We start from the raw sequence: 14,418 nt of genomic DNA on the forward strand, positions 1-14,418 counted from the left end.
AGTTTCGATCTTTTGCGACAAAATAATAATTTCGGCCAAATGGGAATCGGTCATTTGACATGCCACTAAAACTTGAACTTTCCCAAATGATCGAAAAGTTTTAATAGTAATCTCATTTGGCCGAAAATATCAACTGTCGCAAAAGGTCGAAAATTTGATTTTCCCATCTGACCGATTCTCAAACAGTCGAATCCCATTTGATAGAAAAATGTTGCTGTTCGTCGCAAATGGTCGAATCCTATAAGGTCGAAAAGTTTTGTAGTTTGTCGCAAATAGTCGGATCTCATTTGGTATAAAAGTTTTGAATTTTGTCGCAAAAGATCGAATCCCATCAGACCGATAGCCGAGTGAGAAACTGGAGAAGGAAATAGAAAAACCGGTTCTACCGATTGCGCTCAGAATGTGTTGAGCTGAGCCGGCTTGAATGTATGAGCTGCGCCCCTAGATTTTACATGCCATATCCAATCACAAAAAAACTTGGTACACATTTACATGAAGAAGAAGAAGAAGAAAATATTTGTCTTCATGATTTAATTTTACGTTTCCATGAATTACACTCAGTATTCTGGTGCCTGATTTATCATACTTCTACATACCTTACATAAATTTATCATCGGTGCTGCGTTAGAAAATGAATTACCTAAGATATATGCTTTGTCTAATAACATACAAGGAACACAATCCCGTTTTTTCCAACAGATACTGACCTTATGTATCTCATTATAGCCAGTTGCATTTCTATTTGAATATTGTGAGAAATTGATCATTCTGATTAAATTTGAAAGTCAATTTCAAAAAAGAAAAAGGAAATGAAACTATTAACTTTCCACTTATGAATATAAGGAGCCTGAGGAAAAATTTTGAAGAGTTTATCATCGGTGCTGCATTAGAAAATGAATAAAATTATCTGCTTTGAATTATTCCTAATCTTTTCATTGCTCTTATTAGATTTTCTTTTGTTTTATTTCTCAGTATACGTTTTTTGGAAATAATGTCACGTTTTGTTTCTTCTGAAGAAATTTGAAGTATTACAAGATTAAAACATATACAATATTCTATCTGGTATTCATTGGGAAACTACATACTCAGAATATGATAATTTGAATGAATGGAGACTATTTCATAGAATACAGATGGAAATAAACTGGAAGTTGCATTTGTTCAAATGCAAATAAATAAATAATTATTATTAAACGAAGATCCCAATTAAATAACCCTGTTGTCAATATTTGCAGTAGCAGAAGTCTTCGGGGTGATTTACAGCATTCAATTGGGATTTTAGTTTAATAATTATAATTTCTTAGAATATTTTCGTGTTTTTTAGAAAGAGATGTCCGCTTTGTGAATAATACCAGAGACCAATGATGCGATTGTACATAAAATAAACTAATGATAATTAATTCAATAGCGTTACCTTTTTCTATGGTAGAACATAATAAAATAAGCCTACTGCTCTCCAGAACTTCACAAAGCTTACCAATTACTATTCTCGTGAATCTCACAAGTTCCTCTTTCACAACTTCATAGAAAAATTGGAAAACATCATAATTCATGCCTCATACACTTGGCACTTTATCAATTAATCAGCATCAATATGGCAATATTTCTAACTAATCTGCATCAATATCTCTTTTCTGTGTTAATATTCAAAAAACTACATTAACAATTGAATATTGTTCATCAACGGAAAATATAGACTTGAAATATTCCCAAAGTGAGAGTACTTTACTAAAATTCATGTATTAGTTGGAAAACTATGAGAGATAAAAAACATTTTGCATTCAAATGAACTATTATTCTCTCTATTATTTTGAACTCATCATTAACTTTGGTGGGATTGGATCACAACAGGATATTTCAGGAATACGTTTTTAGGCATTTTTAGTCAGCGTCTGGCGGGGAACTGGTCTCCCCGACAGTAAAGCTCCTTTTAAAACCACATTCGAGGGGATTTACTGACGGCGTCAACTGAGCTCCAGAGAGAGGAGCTTTACTGACGGTGAGACTAGTTGTCGTGAGCGTCCGAGGAGCTTAGTTGTCTTCTACTGTCCCGTCAACTAGTCCCCTCTGAACCAGTAGGGTATTTACTGTCGGGGAGACTAGTTGACGCTAGCGTACAAGGAGCTTGATTGTTGTCACCGAACCCGACAACCAAGCTCCTCGCACGAAACTATTTTATGAAAAATCACTATAAGGAAATTATGATTGATGTTAAAAATTAGAAATTGATTTCCAGAAAAATTTACTTTTATGGACTTAGTGGATTTTCCTTTTATGGATTCCACTTTCGATGTAGAATTATTCCTACAATTCACATTACAAGGAAAAACAAAAATATAAGAGTATAAAGTTTCAATCTCAAGTTTCGAATGCCATAAGTTGAAGACTGAACAGTAGATCAGAGTTTTGCTTGATGATATAGACTATGTTATATTCTATTCATACATGTATGCAGGAATCACTTGCGAGATGTACAAACTCATTCTGAAACTGCTTGACATTCAATAAGGTACATTTCCAAGTCAGTTGAATTCGGAAAGAGAAGTAGTTTATTTTTTGAATTTTATGTTTGCAGTGATAGAAGTGATAACTCTAACAAGCTTTTCTTCTAATAATCGAATTCATAGAATGTGTACAACAGCAGTATCTGTGATTGTACTACTTCCCCGCCCGCTTCAAGCTGGTTTCAATAGGGTATTAGCTGTCGGGGAGACTAGTTGTCGGGTACGATCACAACAACCAGACCCCTCATAGGCCTATCCAGCAGGGGATTTACTGTCGTGGAGACTAGTTGTCGTGAGCGTGTGAGGAGCCTAGTTGTCGCCGACAACTAGGCTCCTTCGTTCTACTAGGGTGGTACTGTCGGGGAGACTAGTTGACGGCAATGGTATATTTTACCAGGGGATTTACTGACGCCTGTGATCAAAATAGCGAGGAGACTAGTTGTCGGGGAGACAGGTTGACGGCGACCCGTCTGGCGGCTTTGAAATACATAGGTGAAAGATTACTTAAGCAAAACAAACTCATTCTCGGTAAAATAACTTTATTGATATACACGTCGGTACCCTGACAAAGTGCTTCTGCACACGGGGCACACTATTGGTGATGGCTCGTCATTCTCGTTCACCGAGTGCCGATGTACAGTCACACATCTCCCGCACATGACAAAATGTCCACAAGGCTCCGTAATGTAGGAGCGCTTGTGGACTCCGCTTGTGGGAATTGCAGCCAAGTATTCAACTTGCCGCTGGCTCAGATGTTCGGCTTGCTGCAAACATATTAAATGGTGAAGCGAATGAAATTCAACTTGAAATAATTGAAATTGAAATTCAAAAAGTAAAATAAATATCAATGAGCTGTTTCCCCTAATACCGTAGCTGATATTCTACGCAAGATGGACCACAAGATTTTGTACATTTTGCCTTTCTAATGCTTGATCTAGGTGATGAACGAAAGTCTCCACTCTACGTAAAGAAAATTAAGTCAACCAAAATCCTTAATGGATCCGAGAATACCAAAGTGTACCGGATGACTGCGCATGTGAAAAAGTTAACTCATAAAAAAGTTGATAAATTAAAATAATGAGTGTGAAAATATGAATCAGATATAACATATATATCAGATATTCCAGTCATAACTAGTCTTGGAAATTTTACTTTAAAAACCCAACCTACTTAACTTTTCAATACTTGATAAGATCAGGTTGATCGGCACATTCAGAAGAGAAAATAAATATGTAGATGAGTAGATAACTCGTAGAAACAAAGAGTAGAGCCTATTTGTTATATTTATGATCCTATATTTATAATATTTAGATGTTAGTGAGTGTAGCGAGATCTACTGTTCTCCGAACTACTAGAACACAGCAATAAATATATGCATGCATAGGCTACCCGTTCGTTGTTACTAGGAAATAGCCTACTCACATCCATGGGCCATGGTTCTTGCAAGAACTCTAGGTCATTCCCTACTCCACCTCTTTCGACAACGGCTTGACCTTCTGGTCCTCTCATTTCTCTGCCTCTAACTGCTCCTCTTCTCCTTCCACCACCCCCTCCTCTTCTTCCACCTCCCCTTCCTCTCCTGGGCTGGCGACAGATAAATATTGCAAAATCAGCTTCTTATTAAAACAGTTCTTATATGTACATGTACAAAAATGAAATGCATTTCAACCCAGAAGATAACCACAACTATTTTACAAGGGGCGCCCGTTTTCACCATACTGGCCTTCCACGAATCATTCGGTCAGTCTGTGATACGAATATCTCCTACCTATGTCACGTTATCATGTCAAATGTTCCACTCCCAATAAGTCAGCTCGGGGCCTGCGGTATATCCAAATTTAAAAGAATAATATCAAACTGATTGACGACTTTGGATGAGGATCAATGTGAACGTGTTCTGAAATCGATTTACCATCCATAGTTTCAATTGCATTTTGTTAATTTTTTTGTTATCCTTTTTTAAAATTTATATATTATTACTACAGTTATTATCAACAATATATTTTCTATATATCTATGGATGAGAGAGTGTGTGTGTGTTTTTCTGTGTGTGAGAGAGATTAATGGGGGGGGGAGGTGAGAGAGTGTGTGTGTTTGTGTGTGTGAAAGAGATGATTGGGGGGGTGAGAGTGTGTGTGTGTGTGTGTGTGTAATGATTTGGGGGGGGGGTGTAGGGATAGTTTCAGTTGATTCAACATTAAACATTAATTTAATAATTAGAGTGATAAAATTAATTTTGGATTGGGAAAGTGCTGGACTCATTGACCTACAAACAGACTTTTTTAGTGGGCAATTACTATTTCATTATCAGGGTATTGGTATACTGCACATTCACCGCAATAATAAATTTCCGTATAATAGTAAAAGATCTATATGGATGTATGGAAAACGTACGTGAGGTTTACTGTTCATAGAACTACTAGTTATATCATTACCTTACTTGATTGTGAGGGTCAGTGGCTGCGGGCGCATTGTTGTTGATAACTGGTAACTCTGGTAACTGCTGCTGCTCAACAACCTGCAAACGTAAAAATGTGTGAAGAGTCAATGTTTAACATATTGAGGCTGATTCACACACCTAGAACTAGGCATGGACCACGGTACACCAAATGTGATTGGTCGCTATCATTCAGTAGAGAAGGATTGGGAAAACTGACGGGCTTTTTTGCTCGAAATCCCCCTCCCCCCTCTCCCCCCTCGTCCATCCCTCCTCCCCTTCCCCCCGCCTGTAGAGCGGGGGGTGTTCTAAAAATAGATTTCCCCTTCCCCCTGTCCAGTGGTGGTGAGGGGGATAGAGAGAGAGGGAGATATATCTTTCTCTCTCTTTCTAAAAATAGATTTCCCCTTCCCCCTGTCCAGTGGAGGTGAGGGGGATAGAGAGAGAGGGAGATATATCTTTCTCTCTCTTTCTAAAAATAGATTTCCCCTTCCCCCTGTCCAGTGGAGGTGAGGGGGATAGAGAGAGAGGGAGATATATCTTTCTCTCTCTTTCTAAAAATAGATTTCCCCTTCCCCCTGTCCAGTGGAGGTGAGGGGGGTAAGATATCTCTCTCTCTCTCTCCAGGTGAGGGAAAAAAAAATTTCCCTTTTAGGAGGAAAAATTCCCTCTCTCTACTGTCAAATTAAAGTGAATCCATATTTCTACATCTAATGCTATACTGACAGATTGAGGTGAATGATAGATGTGGGGAAAAAATCTCTTTGAGAGGGAAAAATTCCTTTGGTGTCAAATTAAAGTGAATTCATATTTCTACATCTAATGCTATACTGACAGATTGAAGTGAATGCATTTCGCTCTAATGCCAGACTCACTTTGAGAAATTCCTTTGGTGTCAGATTAAAGCGAATTCATATTTCTACATCTAATGCTATACTGACAGATTGAAGTGAATCCATTTCGCTCCAATGATATACTACGATGATGGGCTCAATTGATCCTTATCTCTTTCCCGAATGTTATACTAATGTTATACGCTCCCCTCGCTTCTCACAACCAGCATTTCTTCTTTTACTCATCACATCTCTTTCCCGCACCCTTTCCGAAAGGAAAGGAGACAAGAATCAAGTTCCATTTTGATCGATCGTTCCTATACTGTAGTAGTGAAACGTTTCTCAGCAGCATTACGAAAGGAAGGAATCTAGTATAAGTTTTATAATGGGACATATCACCTCTTTAGAGTAAAGTGACACGTGCATTCGCTCGCGCGTGCCTCACATCTGCTCTGCTCCCTGTGAGGTCCCTTGCTAACCCCAATAACTCCTGCATCGAAAACCGTTACATGAAAAAATCGATTTATGTGACAAGTGTTTAGTCGTTAAAGTTACTTCACACAACCTTTTTCAAGATTTATCGATATAGTCAAAAATGTCTAGGGTGAAAACTATAGGTGTTGAAGTTCACTCACACAACCTTTTTCAAGATTTATTGATATGCTCAAAAATGTCAATCACGGTGGTCTAGACTGAAATTTGAAACTATAGGTGTTGTCTCACTCAACCTTTAAAAGATTTATCGATATACTCAAAAATGTCAATCACGGTGGTCTAGACTGAAATTTGAAACTATAGGTTTTGTCTCTCACATCCTTTAAAAGATTTATCGATATACTCAAAAATGTCTAGACTGAAACTATAGGTTTTGTCTCTCTCACACGTGTGTTTATACAATCAATCACACTCGTCTAGACTGAAACATTCACTCTCTCACACTCAACTCAAGATTTTATGTTTTCGGCGCCAATATAAAGTCTTTATATTTGACCAAATCCATTTTTTCTGTAATAATTTGCACTACCTGATGTTCGTTAAGCCCATGATCCTTTGCCTCAATCCAATTCATATGGAAAGACACTTTGGCGTATTTTGATACAATGTCTAATGCGATTCTGTGGATAAATAAGCTTAGGTAGTCAATGAATGGGGCCGAACATTGCAGTCTCATGACAGCACCCTCTTCCGAATTTTTAATTGCTTCAGCTATTTCGTCACGAATGCTTTTCACAGCGTCTGCCATCTCGTTTTTCTTAATAAAATCTCCAATATCATTTTTAGTTGCGTACTTTTCTGCAATTTGATTAATCAGAATAGCAATAGCATCTTTTGTAATAAACTGCTCAATACCCTCCATAATATTAGCTTTTATTGCACTCGCCATTTCAGATAATCGTTTTTCAAACTCTTCCTTTGTTAATGAAGAACTAATCAATTTCTGCAAAGTAGATTCTAAATATTGCTTATCAATTCCCGATGGGTGTGTTTCATTTACTTTAGTAAAAATTTCTGTACTAAGTTGTTTCAATTTAGTATTGAGATAGTTTCTGTCCAGCACCTCCAAATTCTTAATTTTATCTGATACGGCTTTTAATTTTTCATCTAAATAAGCCTTATCAACTTTATCGTTGTTAATACTGAGCAACTGAGATGAAAAGCTGTCTGTTAAAGTTTTCACTTCTCCTAAAGCACTCTCTAGAGTTTGAGTTCTCTCTCCAATAGCTTTATCGATATTAGTACTGAAATTTTGTAACGTGCTTAGAATATGTTCTCTTTCAATTATGCTCACTCCAATATTCTTTGTATTTTCCGAAACGAGTTTGGTTATTTGCGAATCTAAATAAAATTTCACAGCTTCGCTGATTCCTTGCTGATTTATCGATTCGATTATCTTCTGTGTTATCGAGTCAATATCACACGTAAGACTAGCTCCGCTAGCACTACCCGTATCAATTCGTCCGAATCGATGTAGAGTCATCGTGACACTAAACAATTAATTTTGCTTCTTTTAGCTCTTCAATTATACTCGCGATTTCCACATCATGCCCACTGTTCCCACTAGCTTTTGAGGAATAGAGTAAATTTAATCTTTCCACTAATTCGTCAAAATTATCAAAGTATTGATAAATTCTATCATGAGAATTATTTTTTGCAAATTTCAATAAACCCCAACCCTTCTTTTTACTAATTTTTTTACTGGGAAATAACTTTTGAATCATTTGCGATTTAATTCCCTGATTTCGTTTAACATAGCCTCTTCGATCTAAATGTATACCTGTAAGTGTTAAGATTTTTTTATACTTATCCAGATCTCTTTGATTATAAAGATTTGAGTTTGGTCTCGCACTGAATAATAACTCAAGTAGACCGTGTGTTAATCGAAATCTTTCATTATTAATATCTATATAACCGTCAACAAATATTACTTGCTGATTACCAATATAATACACGTCATCTTTAGAATTATATGAAATTCCATAACTGATTGAATTATTCTGTTTTTCCGCATGAAACGTTTTTAGATATTGTGACAGCACATCGTCGTTTCTGCTAGAACCAAGTAAACTGTTTTCAAATTTAGTCGAGCTTAAAAAATTGTCTGCTGAACTCTCATAACTCTGTTCATCTCCCTCCTCATTATCATCAATTTCCATACTCTCCTCTTTTACTTGTTCCTTTTTTGGTTTTACATCAGAGTGTGAGAATTTGTTTTTTCCCAGTTCAATTATGGGCTCTATCAATGGGGAGAGCGTTTTCCTATTATATTCCTCCGATCGCTTTTCAAAATTGACTAAGCTTTTATGCTTCTCTCTAATTACTTTTCTCAATTTCTTAATCTTTTCGATTAAACCAACCTCCTTTCTATTCAGCTTCCTGCTGTATGACAACATGACTGCACAAAGAATTAATCTCTACTGAACGGTAAGAAACGTATCGAGCGAATCTCGGTACTTCCCGCTATTAATTCCACACTCGGTCATAATAGTTATGAGGTTTACGATTCCAAACTGTATGACAAAGTTTAACGAAATCTTTATAAGAAATATCTGCTCCAACATGATCTCTGTGAATTAATTTCAGACTCAATAAATCTACCTTGAAGATTATTATCATATTTGCGTTGTCCCTAGTGAAATGTTTCTGTGTGGCCCCATAACTCTGAATTAAATATGCAGTGTCAATATTACGATGTCGACCCATGGTAAAATATTCTCTTATTTGAGGCACGTGATTAAGTTGGAAGTCATCGAAAATGACAAGTGAAAATTGTTGAATTTTGTTGGGGTGAGCTATAGATTCCGAATTGCTGTTTATATGAAATTCAATACCCTTCATTTTTGAAAAGACTTTTCTCAAAAACAAGTACTTATCTTGATACTCGCTCTTCGTGTGCAAGTATATAGTTTTAAATCTCAACCCATTCTTTGAAAAAATTAAATTAAATAGTAAATTGGTCTTGCCACAACCTGAAGAGCCTATTATAAGGATCCTTGCATTATGTGGTAATAACTTACCATTTTTACACCATGTTGGCATTTCTTTCTCTCTTATAACATTGTCGAAATTTACTATCGGAATCATGTTAGTCACGTGTACAGCATGCGATCTGATAAGGAACTGATAAGTTATCAAGGAGGAAGAGGTTGTGCGCTAGACAGCACACACCATAGCTTATCACATCGGGATGCAAGCGCTCTCCCCTTTCAATGCACTGATAGAAGTTTCTCACCCGCACCCTCTCTCTCCCGCACCCTCTTCACGAGAACGCTTGAGCCTTAGCAAATAAAACTTCAGATTAAAATGAAACTGAGAAGCATTTTTTGATAGAGACGTATTATATTTACACCAAATCTTTGATATATTTACACTGAATGGAATGTATTTGCAATAGATTAACAATAGATTATTTACAATAAATGTATGTGATATTTACAATAGATTATTTACAATAAATGTACGTGATATTTACAATAGATTATTTACAATAAATGTATGTGATATTTACAATAGATTACAAAAGATTATTTTTCATCTAATAGTTGATCCTTACTAATATAACTAGGCGTTGAAAACCCAATCCATTTCACTAGCAGTCCTTTTTTATCACGTTTTAATATTTTTTCAATCAAATACACTTGTCTCTCCGATTCATTTAATTGTGTTTTTTTAATTTCTTCTGCATAAAACCTACCACTAATTACTTCTCCGTTTAGATCTCGCAAGCTATACGTTACAGGTTGAGAAGGAAATATAGAATGAATTACAAAATACTCTGCGCTCCAGTTTATGTTATAAGATTTATCGAAAAGAACCCTTTTCTTTGAGATTCGTACAACATCTCCTAGCTTAAATTTCGGTTTTGAATTTTTCAATTTATATCGTCTATTGAATGCAGAATTCAATGACATTAAAACATGATTACGATCTTTTTTCCTCACATCTTCAGGTTTCATTCTAATGGATGAATGCATTGTTGCATTATAATCTCGAACTAAACTGTCTAGTTGTGATGACCAGTTTTTGGTTCCATGTTCAGTTAAATATCTATAAATTTTTGCTTTAAGTGTTCTATTAAACCTTTCAACTATGGAGGCTTTCTTATCAGTAAAAACATGATAATGTTTAATACTATATCTATCTAATAATGCTTTAACTTTTAAATTAAAGAATTCTGTTCCTTGATCTGTTTGGAACAGCTTAACTCCTTTATTTTTAGAAATAATTGGCTCGAGAGCGTTAAATACAGATTGGCTTGTCTTGTCTTTTAATGGTACACAATATGCAAATTTTGAAAAACAATTAATAACAGCTAAGATATATTTGTAACCCTTATTAAAACGTGATAAACTTGTCATCTCAATGAGATCGGCTTGAAGCAAGTCTTTTTCACTTTTCAACTCATATTTGCGAGTGGGATAGTTCACACGCGGCACGCTATGAAGCTCTAAAGCTAACTTAGATCTAATAATATTCATGATATTTACAACAGACAAATCAAAATCAGTGGTGTTGGATGATTGTCATGGGACATACTGACCAATCAGTTAGAGTGTTGTGGGCACTCTATAATGTCCGAATGGGAGAGTATCAACACCATTCTCAGCAATATACCTCTTATCATCATAAGGGCTCAAACAGATTTTTGCACATTCAACCTGATACATGGTGTGATTATACGATCTTAACATATTAAATTTTTCTACATGTTCACTACGTTCAAACAATGATTTCATATATAAATTAAAATTAAGCTTTCTACATTTTACTCCGCTCTGTACACCCTTTGCTATACATTTATTTACAAGTTCTTCATTCTCGTTACAAACTAAATATGAGTAAAGTTTGGATCTAAGTCCGAGAAATCTATGGACAGGCTTTGACCCGGTCTCATCCTTGAACTTTCCTACAACTTTATTTCTCTCCATGGAAAAGCAAGGGTGGGAAGGTGGATAGTTAGAAGTATCGAAAAGGGACAAATTTTCTCTAATCAACTGATACACATCTTCGACTTTAAGGTTTAGAAGAAAACTGTCGGTGTCAGTCATGCACAGTTCTATACGATCCCACGGTATAATTTTTTGTAATTTACAATAGAAAAAATCGTACATATGGAATTTACTCAACTCCAGTACACTGAAGCCGGAATAGACAGGCTTGTTCATTTTAAGTTCCAACTTACGAGAGAAAACCGCGATCACGTTCGGACTAATTATTTGCCAGCGTTTACATAGCGGGTTTGAAATGTACTTATCTAACCGTTTTTCATCCGTGATAATTTTAACATTCATTTGCTTACGACTACTCTGAATTGTCTTACCAAATATCAGATTGCAACAGGCCTTAAAGAAGGATATTTCAAATTTATTTTTCGCGTTCTGTCTATTCCGGATATTGAAGTCGATGTAGCTTTTCAGCCAGGGAGATTGGGAAAAGCTAATGACGCGATGCACTTTCAATAATTTCAAACCGAGCTGAAGGTAGAGCTTTAAATTGACATAGTGAACAATGTACTTTTCACGGTCGAAAAGTGTGTTCATGAGCTTTTTGGTTCCAGTTTGACCGTTCTCATTTGTTTGGTAGTTCGACAGCAATTCGCGCGGCGGGGTTTGGTGGAGAGGAGCAAGGGGGAAGCTCGCATGCTTATCATGTAACTCTTGGGGGTACTTGAGATCACATTCTATTATATACCCGGTTTCTGAATTGCTGTCCAAATTCGCGAAATCAAGGCTGGAAATTTCTTCCTCTGAGAGGAATTTGAAATTTCCAACAGGCAAGCTTCGGCTCATAGCTTCCGAGTATAAACTGTTTGCATCGATATAAAGCAGATAATTAGACGGTTTTGAAGGATCGTATGTTTCGGGTAGATGTTTGTTATTCGCCTCACAATAACGTTTACCGATAAATGAGACCCCGCCTCTCATTCCCGCCTCAAACATAAGATGCATGTCCGGATCTGTTAGTAATTCCAGTTCGACTTTAGTGTGTTTCAGCATGCAATTCCAGGTGAAGTGCGCGAGGGAAACAAAATGGGTCACATCGAGGCCGTATGAGCTAAAAAGCGTAGACCTCATGGATTCAAAAACTACTGCTAATAGCATTACGTCCAAACATAAATAAAAATCGTGATATTCACCCAGATTTTTCAGCTTGAATGTTGAGAACACTCTTTGCGCATGCTCATATTCTTCGCGAGACAGAGGTGTATCAGTTAAGTCGTTATGAAAACATTCGATGGGAGGAAGCGATGTTTCCGCGAATTTTTCGGGACAGCTCATGTACGAGTAGGGATATACTCCTTTTTTCAACAAGAGCTGTCTGTGTTCGCGAGGTGGATCATCAAACACCGAAAATAATCGTTCGAACTTCTTTTCCATGTCTGTACTCTCTACCAAATTACGCACCAATACTTCCAAGGATTCAGACATAAACTTGTAGGAATCTAAAAATTTAATTTTGCCTACTGAAAGTGTCAAAAATCTCTCTGACGTATTTGCGATGCAGGAAATTTCTTTTTTACATTTACCGAGCGATTTTAGAATAAAATGCGAATCAAAACCGGAGAAATTATGAAAATAACACGATATGTACTCCGGAGTACGAGCTGTTAAATTACAAGAAACATGTGCCGCACACAAGTAATTACCGGTTTCATGCGCGTGGTGACGACATTTAATATCGCTGTCTAAAAACGGTTCAGCACAAAGCCCGCAGTTTACTGAATTTTGAAATTCACGCTCTTGACTCTCGGATAAAGCTTGCATCGGAATTTCTCGTTTCATATCCTCATACAAAATGTCACCGAGATCTGTAATTTCCTGAAGAAATTTCTCCATGATTTTTTCGTCTAAACTACTCGATCTATGGAGTACAGGTCCGTGAGCGATTTCCCCGTTAACATCGATAACAACGAAACAATACCCGCAGGGAATATGTCGCGCCGTTTTCTTTGTGTAACTACGAGTAATTTCATCAGAATCGGAATCATCATCATCATTATCGATATTAACAACGTATGTTTCTAAATCCGCGTAAATGGTGTACTTTTTCTTCAACGTCGTGCCTAGTTTCTTGAATTTAATTGTCTCTCCGCGTTTAGGATATGAAACGCGCTGAGATTCAAACTTGCAACAAAGTTCCACATGTTTCAACAAATTTGCTTTACCATCTACATTTCGAGTTTTGTCTGATGTGAACCGGTGAAAACAGAAATTACAAATGTGTACTTGACCGTGGGATTTTGAAAGGTGGGAGAGAAGACGAGATAGCCCGTTTTTCCCGTTCGCGGTATTTACTAAACAGAAATGAGTTTTTCCTGCATCGCCTTTTAGCATTAAAAGATTAATTTGGTGTTTACGAGTGCGGAAAATGCTTGTACGGAAGGGGAAAAACTTTTTGTTGTCATACGCGATGACGTGAATTGCAATGTCCGGATTGAGTATTTCAAATTTCTTAATATCGCGTGTCGTCACCGGGAAATTTACACCTCGCGTATTAAGTGTGTGAGCAAACTTGCTCAAATACTTTACACTTAAGTCCGAGTTCCTTGGCTTCTGATGGAAATACGCGAGCACTGACCATAAAAAGCATTTTTCGTCAGAGAGATTTTTCACATTTATAATACATTTTTTGTTTTTCAAAAACTGGGGTGTTTGAATGAAACTGGATGTGTATATAGGATTAAATTTAATCACGTTCACATCCAGTGATTCAATTTTCTTTAGCACCCATCCACTCCCATGTCTTACGAAATTTTCAAAAGATGAGAGGATTTTTCTCACAGCTAACATGAAATGCTCATTAAACTCTTCATAGTTCTCAAGCACGTTTAGTGCTATGTTGGAGTAACTATGTAGATTTATTAGAGATGAGACAGAGTCACCAACCTGCTTGTCATCCATCACCACTAATTTATACAGCAAAACGTTGAGGACTATGAACCACTTACATTCCCATCATAGCGTGCGGCATGTTCCCTAATTATATCGAAAACTCGACGTTTCGAGCTCTCGAGCACGCTGGTGATGTCGATATCCTCCTCATCGAGGCTGATGCGATGGCGAGCTGCTGCGGAATTGATACCACGTAGTCTGCGTTCCCTCGGCATGATTCTGAAAAACAAAACGATCAGGATGAGATAGAGTAC

General features: G+C 36.8%; 1 protein-coding gene across 3 annotated transcripts in view; it reads right to left on the reverse strand.

The window, feature by feature from the left end:
• Nucleotides 1-3,131: 3,131 nt before the first annotated feature.
• Nucleotides 3,132-14,418, reverse strand: part of LOC120354421 — a 54,657-nt gene continuing 43,370 nt past the window's right edge. For 2 of the 3 annotated variants that reach the window (XM_039441548.1, XM_039441549.1), the window contains 3 exons: nucleotides 4,945-5,022; nucleotides 3,927-4,088; nucleotides 3,132-3,268 (listed from right to left, as the gene is read on the reverse strand). In XM_039441548.1, the coding sequence (XP_039297482.1) occupies nucleotides 4,010-4,088; nucleotides 4,945-5,022 (157 nt within the window). In that variant the 3' untranslated portion in view covers nucleotides 3,132-3,268; nucleotides 3,927-4,009. Of the gene's footprint in view, nucleotides 3,269-3,926; nucleotides 4,089-4,944; nucleotides 5,023-14,418 lie in introns of those variants that run through there. The other variant, XM_039441550.1, reaches the window with a different exon arrangement.

The sequence above is a fragment of the Nilaparvata lugens genome, chromosome X, assembly GCF_014356525.2.
Source record: "Nilaparvata lugens isolate BPH chromosome X, ASM1435652v1, whole genome shotgun sequence".
NCBI lineage: Eukaryota > Metazoa > Arthropoda > Insecta > Hemiptera > Delphacidae > Nilaparvata > Nilaparvata lugens.